At 57.3% G+C, this 15,320-nt stretch overlaps 1 protein-coding gene and 1 long non-coding RNA gene across 4 annotated transcripts; both read right to left on the reverse strand.

The window, feature by feature from the left end:
- Nucleotides 1–1,509: 1,509 nt before the first annotated feature.
- LOC102074667 (uncharacterized) lies at nucleotides 1,510–5,796 on the reverse strand. Of its 2 annotated transcripts, none has more exons than XR_012582314.1 (3): nucleotides 5,754–5,796; nucleotides 4,941–5,315; nucleotides 1,510–4,460 (listed from the first exon to the last, which is right to left on the reverse strand). It is a non-coding gene; the product is annotated as an uncharacterized LOC102074667 (long non-coding RNA). The 2 variants fall into 2 exon arrangements; XR_012582313.1 differs by lacking the exon at nucleotides 5,754–5,796 and adding an exon at nucleotides 5,535–5,738.
- Nucleotides 5,797–7,782: 1,986 nt separating this feature from the next.
- BHLHE40 (basic helix-loop-helix family member e40) lies at nucleotides 7,783–12,917 on the reverse strand. Of its 2 annotated transcripts, XM_074550291.1 has the most exons (5): nucleotides 12,590–12,917; nucleotides 12,426–12,495; nucleotides 12,116–12,223; nucleotides 11,511–11,634; nucleotides 7,783–10,508 (listed from the first exon to the last, which is right to left on the reverse strand). In XM_074550291.1, exons 1-5 carry the CDS (start codon nucleotides 12,667–12,669, stop codon nucleotides 9,649–9,651), a joined length of 1,242 nt encoding a protein of 413 aa, XP_074406392.1. In that variant the 5' UTR covers nucleotides 12,670–12,917; the 3' UTR covers nucleotides 7,783–9,648. The 2 variants fall into 2 exon arrangements, with proteins under 2 accessions (XP_074406392.1, XP_074406393.1); XM_074550292.1 differs by lacking the exons at nucleotides 11,511–11,634; nucleotides 12,116–12,223; nucleotides 12,426–12,495; nucleotides 12,590–12,917 and adding an exon at nucleotides 10,857–11,484.
- Nucleotides 12,918–15,320: the final 2,403 nt, after the last annotated feature.

Consider the following 15,320-nt stretch of genomic DNA (forward strand, 5'->3'; position numbering starts at 1 on the left):
CCCACTGCACTGTGCTCAGTGCACATAATCTGGATAGTTCCCAGGTTTCACGTGGAGCTGCAAGTGCTGGCTCAGGGGGTGGAAATGCCAGGCTGCCCTGGGAAGGGGCTGTGTGGGAGCAGAGGGGCTGCAGGAGAGGTGTGTGCCAGCTTTGCACCCAACTGATGCACTAAGGGAAAAAAAAAGAAAAAAACCATAGCAAAAAGCCCTGGCCTAGTTTTTGTTTCACTGTGCTGGGCTCAGGCTCGAAGGATGTGGTTTGGTGGTCAGCACATAAGACAGCAAATGAAAAAAAAAAAAAATTCCTTTGATTAAATCCAGATCGGGTCTGTGCAAGCTCTTCCTGTGGCCATCGGGAAATCACAGGAGGGAAAACCCTGCCCAGGCTGCCTGGGGCTGGCACAGGGGATGTGGCACAGCCTGTCCTGCCCACGGGGACACTGTGTCCCACGGAGCCGGGTGTCCCATGCTGGCACCTGCAGGACTCAGTGCCCAGGGGGCTCTGAGACATCCCTGTGCCCATGCTGACGGCTCCATCCCAGGCTGTCTGGATGGGTTTATAACAATTCAAGTCACTCTCGCCACCGCTCTGCGCACCAAGGGCCAGGCGGGCTCTGTATAAGCGAATATTTATATATTCCCATAAACATTTTTAAATGGGAAATTGCCTAATGTGCCTTATTAAAGGGAAAGCACGAACAGCTGGCCGAGGGCGCCTGGCAGGGCTGCTGACGGTGGATGTGCTGTTGCTGCTGCACCTCACAGCTCTAATTGTTTCAGGAATCCTTTGACTCATCCTCCAGGATCTGAGCAGAGATCTCGGTCTTGCCGGTCTCCTTCAAAACACCTTTGCCTCGCTGTGGGTTCAAACAGCTCGAGCTGCAGATGCCTCCTGACCTCAGGTGCTCGCTGGAGCCTGGAAACCCCTCTGTGCTTCCTGCCCCAGCCGGGCCCTGCTTCTCACACGTGCGGCACATCCCGGGCACTGCTGCTGCTGCTGGGGACAGGGACCTGCCATCAAACCAGGGACAGGGACCTGCCACCAAACCTGCCCTGGGGACAGGGACCGGCCATCAAACCAGCCCTGGGGGACAGGGACCTGCCACCAAACCAGGGACAGAGACCTGCCACCAAACCTGCCCTGGGGACAGGGACCTGTCACCAAGCCAGGGACAGGGACCTGCCACCAAACCAGGGACAGGGACAAGGACCTACCACCAAACCAGCCTTGGGAACAGGGACCTGTCAGCAAACCAGGGACAAGGACCTGCCACCAAACCTGCCCTGGGGACAGGGACCTGTCACCAAACCAGGGACAGGGACCTGCCACCAAGCCAGCCCTGGGGACAGGGACCTGCCACCAAACCTGCCCTGGGGACAGGGACCTGTCATCAAACCAGGGACAGGGACCTGCCACCAAGCCAGCCCTGGGGACAGGGACCTGCCACCAAACCTGCCCTGGGGGACAGGGACCTGCCACCAAACCTGCCCTGGGGGACAGGGACCTGCCACCAAGCCAGCCCTCACCCCAGCACGGTGCTGCCACGTCCTGGCCCAGCCCCACACCTGCCCTTCCTGCCAACAACTCTCCGCTTTCCCGGGGCCGCAGGGACGCAGTGAAAGCCTGACAGGCTCAGGAAAGCTGTCCCCAGCCCCTGCACATCGCCGAGGAGTTGGGGACACGGAGCACGCAGGTCCTTGGCTTCCCCCTGGGGACAGGGATGTCACCGAGCGCTGCAGTGCCAGCCTGCTCTGTTACTATGGGGACAAGCACCGCGGGGCCGACAGGAATAAATGCATAAAAATCAGCAGCTTCGTCCCGCGGGTGGCACTGGGATCACCGGGGTGCCCGAGCTGCCGTCCCTCCCTGCCCCGGTGCCCTGCCAGCCCTTGTGACACATCCCGGGGCTATCTCGGCCGAATCTGCCAGCTCAGGGCTCACACACAGCTGTGGCTGTGCCGTGCCCGGAGCATCCCTGGGCAGCATCCCTGGGCAGCCCGAGCTGCGGGCACAGCACGGGGGCACCGGGCTGGCATGGCCGGGCACAGCGGGGCAAGGCAGCCTCGGGAGGGGAGCGGAGTCAGGCATCACTCACTCACTCACTCACTCACTCACTCACTCACTCACTCCCTCCTTATTCACCCGGCAGCGCCTGAATTCCCCGTGACCTTTGGACACTCATTTCAGCCACGGAAAAGGTGATGGGCAGCCAGAGGGCAGGGAAAACGGGTAAATGGCCCGGCGGGGTGGCAGCGGGTGCTGCCCTGGAGCCTGCACAGGGCTGGGGGTGGCACCACCGCAGATCCCCCGGCACCGGCTGAGAGCAGCTCCGGGCACACTTGAGTATGGGGGTCCCGTACGTGTCCCACCCGGGGAAGGGCCCTGCTCCCATGGGAAAGGGCCCGAGGAGGGATTGGGAGCGGTTGTGCTCGTTGAGGGAGCTCCACACACGCCCGGCAGGGAGCAGGGACGGTGACAGCTCTCCCGAGGGCATCGTCTTAGAAAGCGGCCCTTGGGAGGCCCGGTGATTCAAGGGGAAAGCTCTGCAACACTCATTCTGGGAAGTTTCCATTTGAATTGCTGCAAAGAGCAGTTTTTCCATGATAAACAGATTGCTTCAGTTCCCCGGCAGCACTGGGGGGGGTCAGTGCCACCCCCTCCCTCCCTGCACGGGGCCCTGAGTCATCCTCCCCCCAGGGCTCAGCCGGGCCGGTGGCGCTGGGATGGGCTCTGAGGTGCCCCCGCACCTCCCCTGCCACCGGGGAATCCAGCCCCGGCGCAACTGGCACCTCCTTGAGGTCAAACGTTCGTCTGAAATGAAGAACCTGAGAAAACCCCTGCCCAGCCCTGTCCTGAGCAGCTGCAGAGCCAGGACCCCTCTGTGGGACTGAGCTTCTCATTCCTGAGCAGGGCTCCAGCACGGCCGGGTCAAACACTGGCACAGGCAGTGCTGATGGGAACCCTGCCTCCTTTATCCCCACGCCACCAGGAGCTCTGGATCACGGCTCTGCCCAGCCCCTCACCTTTCCCAGAGCAGCACCCCAGCCCTGGCAACCTTCAGGAGCAAACACCCCTCATCCCCTCCTGGGGCTGACACCAAAACCAGCCCGGGTGCTCCATGTCCCAGCCAGCTCCAAGGCAAACATCTGAGCGCAGAGATCAGTGAGAGAGGAATCCCACTCCCTGTGCCTCTCTAATCCCGGGGAATAATGCATCCCATGCAGTGCAGCCTGGATGCAGGCCAGCACTCACCAAGGCAGGGACAGACCTCCCACTGACTTCAATGGGAGCAGAGCGAGCTGGGGTTTAATCAGTGTGGTACCAGCAGCAACAGCTCGTCAGCCCTGGCCTTTCTGAATACATTAGAACATGTTGCCTATGCCCATAGGTCACATTTCATCTCAGATCACACAATTTCACAATACGTGCACTAATAGCACGAGATAATCATCAGTGACTGCTCCCATTGGGGCTGGAGCTTTACCCTGATCAATAGCTGCAGCCAAAGCCAGCAGCAGGTCCCCAGGCCCTGCCACAGCAGGGGGAGGGCACTGGGAAAAGCCCCCAACACAGACATAACCTTACTAATGATTCTGTGTCGAGAATAGAAATAAGAGTTAAATCTTCCCTAAGCTGCTCAGCTGCACGCTGGTGGTGTCCACATCCTCAGCAGCAGCACAAGCAGAGCTCCATGCACACCCCGTGACGTGGATAAGCAATATTTCAGCCCTGAGAGTTTGCATATTCATCAGTCCTTTCAAAGCAGGGTAGAGCTCGGCCTTTTCTCTCTCTCATGGCACGGAGGTGACTGGAGAGGAGGGAGAGCTGCTGTACTTCAGGGGCTGAAGGGAGGATAAAGCTGTGCTCCAGAGAGAAACTAATTATTCCTCTGGTGCAACAGCTCTGGCAGCCACAGACCGTGGCCATCATCCTTGGGCTGAGCTGGTGTTCAGAAATCAACAACGTGGGAGCCCCTCCTGGGTACTGGAATAAAGAGCAGAGGTCAGAGAGGAGGAAAGCAGCGCTGGGGGCAAGGCCAGGGCTGAAATGGCAAACCAGCCCTTTGCCATCAGCACTGGCACCCACGGACATGAGCAGGGCTGAGGGCCCATCCAGAGCAAACACCCATCTGCTCAGCCAGGCCTGCCCCTGTGTGGGTGCAAGGAGTTGGGTGCCAGGGGCACCCAGCCCAGGACAGAGCCCAGGCAGCTCCAGCAGCCCAAGGACAGCAGCAAGCACGAGAGGAGCTGGGGAAGCTGCCTTTTATTTCCAGGCATTCCTGTTTCCATCAGCTGTGTGGTATTACCCAGCCTGCTCCATTTGCAGTTTTAACAGGGCACATGTGGTGAAAAACCCTTCCCGTGCAGAGCTTTCCTGTTTGGCCATTTCCAAAGTCCCTGGCTGTGATATAACTGCAATATAACATCCACGGGGTGACGTGCCTGGGGCAGAAACACACCTGCGACAAAGACACGTGTAAGAAATAAATAATTCCAAAATAGATAGAAATATTACCCTCCATTTGTTACACCCCAGGAGTGAGGGCACAGGGCACAGGCACCCTGAGCCGTGCCCAGGGCCAGCAATGCCCACTGCAATTATCAGCTCCCCTGGCACCGGGAGAGCTCTCGAGTGCCGTGAACCGCCCGCAGAAGGGCAGTGCGAAAGGTCTGGAACACGAGCGAGCAGCGGGAGCCGCATCCCCGGCCCCGGCAGCGCGCCAGCGTTACAAAACACGGGCAGCCCGTGTCACATAGCCGGGGTCGGTGTCACCAGCCCCGGGCTACGGTTACACGGGCTGAGCCCAGCAGAGTCATCCTGCCGGCAGCCTGGGGAGCCCAGCCCGCTCTGCCCCCGCTGCCCGGGCATTCCCGGCCCTCTCCTCCCATCCCGAGCATCACACCAAATGTCTGAGGGGAAAAAAGGACTTGCTCAAGACCTGCTGCTTTTTCCACGCTGAAGCAGAAACAGCAATTATCTGGTTCAGTCTGGTGCTGCTGGCCTGGAACATGCCATGACAACGTGTTTCTCGTTTCAAAGCCTCTTTTGTACTAGGACACAGTTCAAGGGATCTTGCAATGCCTGCATTTGTAAACACGCCGCACTTGCAGCTACACGCTCCGCAGATGAAAGCCGAGGCGGAGCACAAGGGCGCTTCTCTCTTGTGTTCTGTTCTCCTCTCCTGTCCCTCGCTGTGTCGGGGCCGGGGCAGCTCCCCCGGCTCAGCCCGGTGCTGAATCGGGCTGGGCAGCCCCGGGGCTGGGCAGCCACGCGTGGTCCCCAAAAGTCACGGCACGTTCAGAAAAACGGAGTCCTGCAAAAGGATGGGGGGGTACGGGGTGGGGGAGAGAATCACAGCAAAAAACAAAAGTGCGTCACTGCAGATTATTTTAGGCCCTGGTCCATGCATAATGCAAATAAGCAGCTCCCGGGGTACATGCCTGTAAAAACCATCCAGTCCCACAGCGCCCGGCTACGGGAGCTTTCCAAACAGGTGGTGAAAAGCTAAAATTATGTGTCTGTGTGTCCTCACCGGGGTTAGGAAAGGCCCTGACTCTCAGGAAGGCTCTCCCTGTGCCTCCACGGGGCTGGTATGAAACAGGACCGAGACATTAAAAAATTCAGGAGCATTTCTTTCCTTTTGAGGCAATCCTGCTCTCCCACTCAGCAAACCTCACTCAGCACCTCCACGGCACCCTCTGATCTGCCTGACCCCACTGCCCCCTCCCACCCGCTCTTCAGGCACACTAACTTTATTTATTTTTAATTTTTTGCCCGAAATCATTGTATCCTCCTTGTCTGACTTCAAGGAGTCGCTCGGGAAGCCCTATTTATGGGTTGAAATGCTGCTGAAAGAGTTATTGCTGTGTTATTCAGCTGTTGTGCCAAGCCTGCATGGGGATCGGGTTTCTGCTGAAAGGGTGCCAGGCACGTCTTTTTCCAGGAACCAGCAGCCGTATTTAGCCTCCGGCTGCACATGAAAGACTGCAGTCGGAAACGTGACATTGTGTCAACATTTGAGGCAGGTCAGAGCTGGGTGAGACCATGAAAACAAGCCCGGGAACTCAGCACACCCCGGCGGGGCGGGCGGCACGGGCTGTCCCGGGCTGGCGCCGTGCCGGGGGTCGCCCCTGCATCCATCCATCCATCCATCCATCCATCCATCCATCCATCCATCCATCCATCCTCCCGGGCTGGGATGGAGAGCCCGGGGATGCAGCTCTGACAGGGCTGAAGGGGCTGTTGGGGTCCCCACCATGGGTGCAGCCCCTGCCCCACTGTGCCCCACAGAACTCACCTGTCCTGCTGGCACCAGGCCAGGCAGGCAAAGAAAATTCACAGCCCATAATAATCTTTTGCTTCCTGAGTAAATGTTCTCTCTTCTACTTTGTTTTTGCAATTTTTTTTCTCTAAGACTGAGGATCTGGAAGTCCTGCAAGTCGTCCCACCACAGGACAAGGGAGCCAGAATATGAGGACCAAAGGAGAGTGAGAGCCATGGAAAGGAGCCAGAAATCCAAGGGGTCCCAGGGCTGGAGACACCTCTGCTCTGAGCACCAAATGCTGTCCCCAAATGGGGTTGTCACAGTCAGCTTCAGTAAGATCAATATTTAGCCCTAATTAAAGCAAACATAGCATGAACACTGAGATGTGTGTAGACCCCAAATACATTAAACCAAGCAGCACTTTTTTTCAAACATATTAAACCAAGCAGCACTTTTTTTCTAGCATTACTTAAGCCAAGGTTTCTTTAGCTCTAACCACAGTCAAAGAGAAGCATCAGCCCTTCCATGTGGGGTCCTGGAGATGCTCAGCCCAGACCTGAGCAGTGCTGGCCCAGTTGGACACTTAAACCCCTCCCCATGTTTTGTGATTCATCTGCACAGTGACAATCCCAAATAACCCCTCAGAACTGCCCCTGCCCATCCACACACAGGCAGCAGGACTGGGAAACAGAGTCCTCCCACCCATCCCTTTGTTTCACCCCTCTTTGCCTTTGGGGAGGTTTGGGGCTGTTGTCATTTCATCTGGAGACCAGAAACCAGCGTTGCTGCTGGGAGGGAGCCGTGGTGGGATGAGGACCCTGCCCTCGGGGAATAGAGGCAGCAGCTGCTCCACCACCCACAGTGCCAGCTGGAATTCCCAAATCAGGGACACCTGGGGCACGTGGGGGTGGCAGGGATCACTCCACAAAGGCACGACCTGACCCTGGCACCCCTCAGCCCCAGGGCCTGGTGGGCACCATCCCTGGCAGTGCTTGGGCACCTCAGACACAGGGTGCTGAAGTAAAACCAGTTTGCAGCAAGTCCATTTTCCTCCAGGAACTGGGCAAAGCCTCTGGATTCCCTGCATGCTCCGGGGTGAGGGGCTGCCTCCTCCCCACAGAGCCTGGGGCCCAGGGGCCAAATGCCAGACACAGGGAGCACAACGTGACATCAGGAGAGAGCAGGAAAGCCAGCCAGGCTCTCCCGGCACCTCCCTCGAGTCTGGAAGGAAAAAAATCCCTGGAGGTGCCAAGGGAGTTAAAATAAATAAATATCCCTGGTGACACGGGTAATGGGACCCTGAGCTCCTTCAGGAACCGACGGCAGGGGAGCTGTGGGGGGAGCAAGGAGAGCCCTGCTCCCTCCTGCACCCCAAAATCCCCACTTTTCCCTGCACCCCAAAATCTTGCTCCTTCCCCTGCATCCCAAATTCCTGCTCCCCCCATGCCATACCCTGTGGGACCAGACCATGCAGAATGACCCTGCTCAAACATTTCAAAGCAAAGGAGGCAAACCCTTATCTTCCACAGGAAAAGAATTATTTTATTAAGCATTTTTAAACAGCTACTTAACATTTACTCAAGATAAAAATATGTACAATATCCCACCTTGAAGGCGGCTCCAAAATATAAACACTGTACCTCTCCCGAGAGAAAAACGGAATATTCTTCTCTTCAAAAAAAAAAAGACAACCCAGAAACAAGAATACATTCATATTTCTCACTTCTTTATGCTCAAGTAGTTATACAAATAATAGACATCTGAAACGTTTTAACTTTTAATATATTTATATAATATATATATATATTTATAACAGGATTTTACAAATAAAGGCAACGACTTTATACCAAAAAAACCCAAAAAACCAACAACAAAATAAACGTTAGAACACAATCTGCAATCAAGCATAGTGCATCTCAACAGCTGGTGCAATGGGAGGGCGACATGAGGATCCAGACAGGGGTTCTGCTCACCAGTTCTCAAAACCAGTAAGAAAAAACCACCAAAGAGCACTGCCTTCAGCAGTGCAGTTTGGGGGTTTTTAATGAAAAAGAAGCTAAACTGGAGAGGATGTTCCTCTGTGGAGAAAGCCCCTTGCAGCTCGCAGGACAAGAGCCACCACCCGGCCCCTCTCCCCTTGACACGGGACGTGAGCCAGGTGTGCCAGGAGGGATCCAGCCCTGCCGGGATCGCGCTGCTGGGCAATGCCAGCCGTGCCACTCTCCTAGGGCACTGCCAGGGGCGCGCTCAGCAGGGATGGGCACGGATGGCGCTGCAGCCCCGGCTGAACCGTCCCTCCGGCCGGGAAAGCCGCGCTGACTCCCGGGGCAGCGGCAGCGCAGGAGCCGGGGCCACCAGCGAGGCGACCCCGGGGACAGCACAGCTCCTTCCGACCCCTCCATGTCGGTACGGCTCCTTCCGACCTGGCATCCCGGGGACGGCTCCGCCCGACCCCGCGATGCCGGGACAGCTCCTCCCGAGCCGGCCCAACGGAGCAGCTCAAGTTACAGGAAGGGTGCAGGTTAATTTATTTATTAGATGTACGCCATGGAAAGCTCCAAGGAGCAGCTACCTTTTATTTCGTAAAAAAATATCTATTTATCAGCAAAGGTGTGGAGAGAAACCTGTCTTGGGTCTGTCTGCCTGATCTGTGCGTGACCAGGCAGTGACGGCTGCCCTGCTCCTCCTGGACTCCTGGTGGCATTACCACCATCACCAGTGACCACTGCCCTGCTCCTGCTGGTGGCATTGCCACCACCACAGTGACCACTGCCCTGCTCCTCCTGCACTCATGGTGGCATTGCCATCACTACAGTGACCGTTGCCCTGCTCCTCCTGGTGGCATTGCTGCCCCTGCAGTGACCACTGCCCTGCCCCTGCTGTGCTCACGGTGGCATTGCCACCACCACCCTGTGGGGTCACTGGGACAGCAGCCCAGCTGAGATAAACCAGCAGGGCCGTTGCCTCCAGAGCCGCTCAGGGAAGTACCGTGGTTTATATTAATGTATTTTGTATTCACAGACCCTCAAACCAGGCCTGCCCAATGGAATATTTCTTCACAGCTTTGCAATAGAGTCGCAGCTGACTGAGTCAACTGTTGCTCTGTAGATGTGGAGAGGGAAGAAGGGAAGGGGCCAAGCACAAAATCCTTCTTTAATCTTTTGGAAGTAGTTGTCAATCGCTAACCTGGGCGCATCCTTCATCCTTCTCCAAGCTACCTGACAAGTCAGAGAAAAGGGGATTTAGCTTCCTACGCACAGTGAACCTCGTCCCCACACCTCAGTCCAGCCAATATATAAAAGTGAAACAGTCTCTCAAACTAAAAAAAAAAAAAAAAAAAAAACCAAAAAAAGGAAAAAAAGTAAAACCAGTCACACTGTGCTCAGTCTTTGGTTTCCAAGTTCAAAGGAGGGATCTGCTTCAAAGCTTGAAGCAGAGCCGAGGAGTCGATGGGGGAATGGGCCGGTACAGGAGAAGGGAGTCTCTGGGGCATCAGCAGAGGGGGGGAGATTTTGTCGGGGTTCATGAAGCCCGTCAGGGCTGCGGCAGAGGCCGGCAGGCTGGGGTACAGCACGGGAACCGAGGCCGGGTACCAGCACTTCTCCAGCATGGGCAGGTAGGCGGTGGCGGACGGCGGGATCAGGTAGAAAGGCAGGCACAGGGGAGGCTGGTGAGCGTGGGGGCCCAGGAAGCCGCTGGCAGGGCCCATCATGTCACTGCCAAAAGGGCCCTCGTCCTGCGGCGACTCCAGCCTGCTCCTTTTGGCCGGCGGGTCCTCAGTCTCTTGCTTAATAGAGCTTATTCTCTCCTGGACAGCGTACTTGAGGTCGGTATCCTTTTTGAAATAGGGCTGTTCCGATTTGGAGTCGCTTTTGTCCAGCTCTCCCCCGTACCCGCTGTCCGTGTCCGTGTCGCTGCCGCTCTGCTCCCCGCTGGAGTGAGCGAATGTCCGCTGGATCACGGGCACGCAGTTCTTCCCGTGGCCCTCGCCCGCCGCGCCCAGCGGCGCCGGCTTCTCCTTCAGGTCCAGCATTTTGGGAGGGATGTCCCCGGGCTTGCGGGCCGCCCCGCCCTGCAGCACCTCGCTGGCCATCCGGTGCAGGTGGCTGACCAGCTGCGACGACTTCAGCTCCTTGCCGTTCTCGTGCTTTGCCAGGTATTGCAGCATTTCCTTGGCACACATCTGGAAACCGGATCGAAACATTTCCTGGCTGGAATCGAGGTTTCTCGATGACAGGTCACCTAAGGAAACATTAACAGAAAGAAATTAAAAATTAACAACATGCTAAATAGTTCCATTTCCAGCTCCGAGGCGGGCCGGAGGCAATGTTGGACTTGGGTTACAGCACAGCTAGAGGGGAACACGATGGCCAAGCTGAACTCTATGAACAGAAATCTCCAGATTTCTGCAGAAAAGGACAATTTCACTGGAATATCCACCTGTCCACTTTTACGTAATAAGTAAAAGTGCTGCCTGCTCGTTTTTGCTATTTACTGTAAAATCCACTTTCAGCAGGTACTGGAGTGCGGAGAGGGGAGTGAGTCAAGCTGTGGCTTCTCCAGGAAAGCCCCGGGGAAGGCAGGGTGCACCTCGGGGCAGGGAGCTCCAGCCCTGCCGGCAGCTCCGCCAGCCCCAGGGGACGCGGCTGCTCCCGCAGCTCCACTGCACTCCCTGTGGCTGCCGGGGCACGGACCGTGCCTCCAAAAAATTCGGGTTTGCTGTATCCGATTCACGTGAGAGCCACATGTGAAATCAGCAGGAGGAAGTGCATCTGAGGCTGATAAGCTGAAGCACCAGGTCCCCTCTGCCTGCAGAGCACAGGCCAGCTCGGTTATAAAGAAACTTAAAAAGGTGTGTATAGAAAGCAGATTTATATCTGTTTCCAGAGAAAACAGCCAAATAAACCAGACTGGGTTATCTAAAGCTCACAAACACAAATGGGGAGAACCAAACGGCTTTAGAGAGAACCTCACAGCAAACCTGGGCTGCAATTAAAACTACTTCAAACCCAGTTTAATTTCAAACAGCTCCCAGGGCACTCTGCACTGACCATCTTGAGCAACGCATCTTTTTTGTGAAAGCTCACAAGCAAAGCCTGAGAAAATGACAGCATGAAAGGCCAGGATTCCTGCCTCCTCCCTTCCCGGGAACAAGGTGTCACAACCGCATTTCACAGGCTCCCCAGGGAAAGCCCATCACACACACACACATGCAGGCTCTCGCCCTGCCGGCTCAACACTCACCCGCCTGCAAACCGTTCTGCAGAGCGATGATCTTCTGCTGCTGCTGCTCGATGAGATTGGTCAGTGCCTTCACGTGCTTCAAGGTGAGCTCCAGAACCACAGCCTTCTCCAGGTGACCTAGAGTCTGGGAGCACAGGGACAGGTTGGCACCCGCCGCCGGCTCGGCCACGCAGGCAGGAGCCGCCAGCGCCTTCCCGGGAGCCGCGGGAGGACGGGCACGGTGAGACCTGAGCGGGCAGGAGCACCACCGGCAACATTCCGCGGAAATAAGTTAAAAAGCAGGCTGCGGAAAAGGCTCTCAGGGAACCCTGTGGGTACTTTGGGACCAGCCGCTTAGCCCGGAGAGAAGCGTTTTATTTATCGGTTCTGCTGCCCCTGCTGGCACCGTGACCGGGGAGCCCGGCCGGGGACGGCTCTCGGTGTGGCGGGCAGCTCCCGCAGGGACCCGCAGCTCCGGGGAACTTTGGGACGCGCTTACAGCCTGCCCGGGCGTGCGGCGCCACGGAAAAAAATTTAAAATAAAAATAAAAACCCACCCCAGATCGGCGGTGAAGCGGCAGCAGAGCGCCGGCCGCGGGGAGCCCCGTCCCTCCGCTCGCACCTACCGTCAGCTTGAGGTGCTCGGGCAGCAGGTCCTTCAGCTGCGCGATGCACTCGTTGATCCTGTCGCGCCTCTTCTTCTCGATCAGCCGGTGCGGCAGCTTGTAGGTCTCCTGCGGGCCGGGGCAGCGGGTCAGCGGGGGGGACAGCCAGCCCAGCCCAGCCCGGCCCCGCTGCTCCCGTCCCGACCCGAGCGCGCCGGGAGCGGCCGAGCCCCCGCCCCGGGAGCGCTGTCACGGCGCGCACCGGCCGATTCACCCCGTTAACCCCAATTACCTTATCGCCCCTCGCTGTACCCCGTCACCCCCCATTTACCTTGTTGTCCTCGCTCCTCTTTAATCCCCTCCGGGGCTTGTACACCTGGTACATGTGCGCGAAGTCCAGCCTGCACGGGCGAGAGGAGAGCAGCGCGTTACCCCGGTCCCGGAGCCGGCGGGGCCGCTCCCCGGAGCCCCCCGAGCCCCCGAAGCCCCGCTTACCCGGGCAGGTCTCCGCTCTCCAGGGCGGGCAGCTTGCCCAGGCAGCCGGGCGGGGGCTGCGCGCTGGGGATGCGCTCCATGGCGGGGGGCGCGGGCGGGCAGGGGCGCTCAGGGCGGGCAGGGGCTGCGGGCGCTGCCGGTGCCGGTACCGGGGCCGGTGCCGCTGCTGCTCATGCCGCGCCCGCGCCGCGCGGGCTGAGGAGCGGCGGGCGGCCGCGGGCCGGGTTAAATGCGGGCGAGTGGGTGGACGGGAGCGACGTGCGGAGCCCTGTGACCGCCGGCACGTCTGGCGGCCCCGGCGCCCCCGCCCCGCCGTCACATGAGCCTCACGTGGCGGCGGCGCGGGGGGAGGCGGGGCCGCGCCTCCCGGCCCCCCCGCACGTGTGTCCCGGCGCGGCGGGGCCGGGCCGGGCCGTGCTGTGCCGTGCCAGAGTGCCTTCCTGTGCCATGCCATACTGTGCCTTGCCATACAGTCCCTTGCTGTGCCATAGCATGCCATAAAGTGTCATACCGTGCTGTGCCATACCGTGCCATGCCGTGCCATACAGTGCCGTGCTACACAGTTCCTTGCTGTGCCATGCCATACAGTGCCTTGCCATACAGCAGTCCCTTGCTGTGCCATAGCATGCCATAAAGTGTCGTACTGTGCTGTGCCATACCGTGCCATAAAGGGTTATACCGTGCCATGCTGTGCCATACTGTGCCCTGCCCTACCGTGCAGTACCGCTGCTGAGTCCCGAGATCGGGAAGGGAAAAAAAAATCACCCCCCCCCCCCCCACAAGCAGCACAGGCATAAAACAAGGACTCAGAGAAAGCTGCAGCCATGGGAGTTTGGAAATGTGGGGGAAAAAATTAAATAAGTGAGAGTTGCTAAAATGTGGCTCTGGGGAAGTGGTGGGGCTCTGCAGGGAACTCTCGGGGTGGTAGGACCCCATAGCTGGGGGTATCCAGGGCTTGGAGTAACTTTCTCCAGTGAAAGGTATCCATCCCTGCCCATGGCAGGGGATTGGAATGAGCTGGGCTTTAATGTCCCTTCCAAGCCAAACCATTCTGGGATTCTATGATCAGCAGGAAATTCTCCCCTGTGAGGGTGGGGAGGCCCTGGCACAGGTTCCCACAGAAGCTGTGGCTGCCCCTGGATCCCTGGAAGTGTTGCATGGAAAAACCCAGTCAAGTGGAAGGTGTCCCTGCTCATGGCAGGGGTGGAATGATGACAATTTAAGGTCCCCTCCAGCCCAGACCCTCCCATGAGATGCCATGCCCGTGCCAGCCCGTGGACGCCAGCGGTTGCACAACGCTGAGCAATGATAATGGTTTGTGTGTACCTGCCAAGGCAGAGCTCTCCTGAAGGGCCGTGGTCACTTCCCTGCTGAGTGCTGAGCAAGTAGAGACAGGCTCAGCTGATAAAAGGTGCATTTACCGAGATAAGGGAACAGCAGAGCTCCAGCACTGAGCTGCTGCTATTTCCTGCAGTCCTGGCTGCTCCACCTCGGGAGGAGTCCGAGGGCAGGAGGCGTTACATGAGAGCACAGAGAGGTTTTACATGGGTGATGGAGACAGGCTGTTAAGGCTTACCCCCGCCCAAAGGTGTCTGCTGTTACCAGGAAGAATCCCAAGGGAAGCCAGAGCCTCAGAAAAATGCTAGCTATAAATGTAAGGTCTATAAAAGCCCAAAATCCCCTCCAGTGTGAACACACAGCACTGTATCAGTGACATGGGGCTCCCACAAAACAGATGCTTGGCTTGTCCCACTCAGCATGGTCCTCTCAGTGTTTGACATCCAAGCCTGCAAACCTGGTGATTATGGCCAGGATCGTGGAATCCCAGAATGGTTTGGGTTGGGAGGGACCTTAAAGACGTCTCAATCCACCCCCCTGCCCTGGGCAGGACCCTGAGGGTCTCTATGTGCCACAGCCCTGGTGCACCACGGAGGAGAGGAGTTGGGGCTGAGCAAGGAGCTCAGAGCAGCACAGACCCACAGCTCCGAGCTGTGCCCTCCCACAGCAGAGCTGCTCCTTCCTGCAGGCACTGAACAGACTCTGCAATAACCACCAGGAGACGTGGGGGTGATGTGTTTGCCCCTGCTGCAGCTCAGGGGATCATATGCAGCCTCAGGAAGGAGCCCTGGAGCAGACAGTTCCTTCTCTCTGTGCCCCCAAGACCAAAGATGTTATTTTCCAAACAAAGGGTGAAAAAAACACAGACAATTTTTCATCTGTCCCATCACTGACCCTTTGTCCAAGGCAACAGAAATAATTAGAGCTTGCTGCAGCCTTTTGCTAATGAAAAATGAGGTTTGGGGCCAACCTGCTCTGCATTTAAAGTTCAGGCTCCAAGAGTACGTGGACAGCTTCATGCCCGTGGATTGTCTGACTCCTGCATGCTCCTTCAGATATTCGGTACATTCCTGCAGTGGGTGGTGAGCCACAAATCAGGGTCAGAGGTAATCCCCAATTATTTAGCCCTTTTACTGTTCTCGTGCTTGCCAAACAATTCTCCATATCAGGATTTGCTCATGACCTTAAGGGATGTTGCCAAGGATTTAGGAGTCCCCCTAAAAGGAGGATCCAATCGAAGTTATTGCATTCTTGGGCATCAAGTGAGATTGCTCGAGAGTTGAGTTACATTTTCCTGGGGATCAGCTTTCATGAGCAAGGACTGATGCAATCATCAATTCGCCTTCTCGCTTGTGTTTGCTGAATTATTTCTACATGGAGGGCTCCCTTACAG

This window comes from Zonotrichia albicollis, chromosome 12 (assembly GCF_047830755.1).
Source record: "Zonotrichia albicollis isolate bZonAlb1 chromosome 12, bZonAlb1.hap1, whole genome shotgun sequence".
Lineage (NCBI taxonomy): Eukaryota > Metazoa > Chordata > Aves > Passeriformes > Passerellidae > Zonotrichia > Zonotrichia albicollis.

Coding starts and splice junctions, on each gene's coding strand:
- BHLHE40 (XM_074550291.1), bottom strand. CDS start 12,669: ATGGAGCGCATCCCCAGCGCGCAGCCCCCGCCCGGCTGCCTGGGCAAG. Junction 12,224..12,425: donor AGAGGAGCGAGGACAACAAG/GTAAATGGGGGG, acceptor CCCGGCCCGCAG/GAGACCTACAAGCTGCCGCA. Junction 11,635..12,115: donor CCGAGCACCTCAAGCTGACG/GTAGGTGCGAGC, acceptor CTGTGCTCCCAG/ACTCTAGGTCACCTGGAGAA.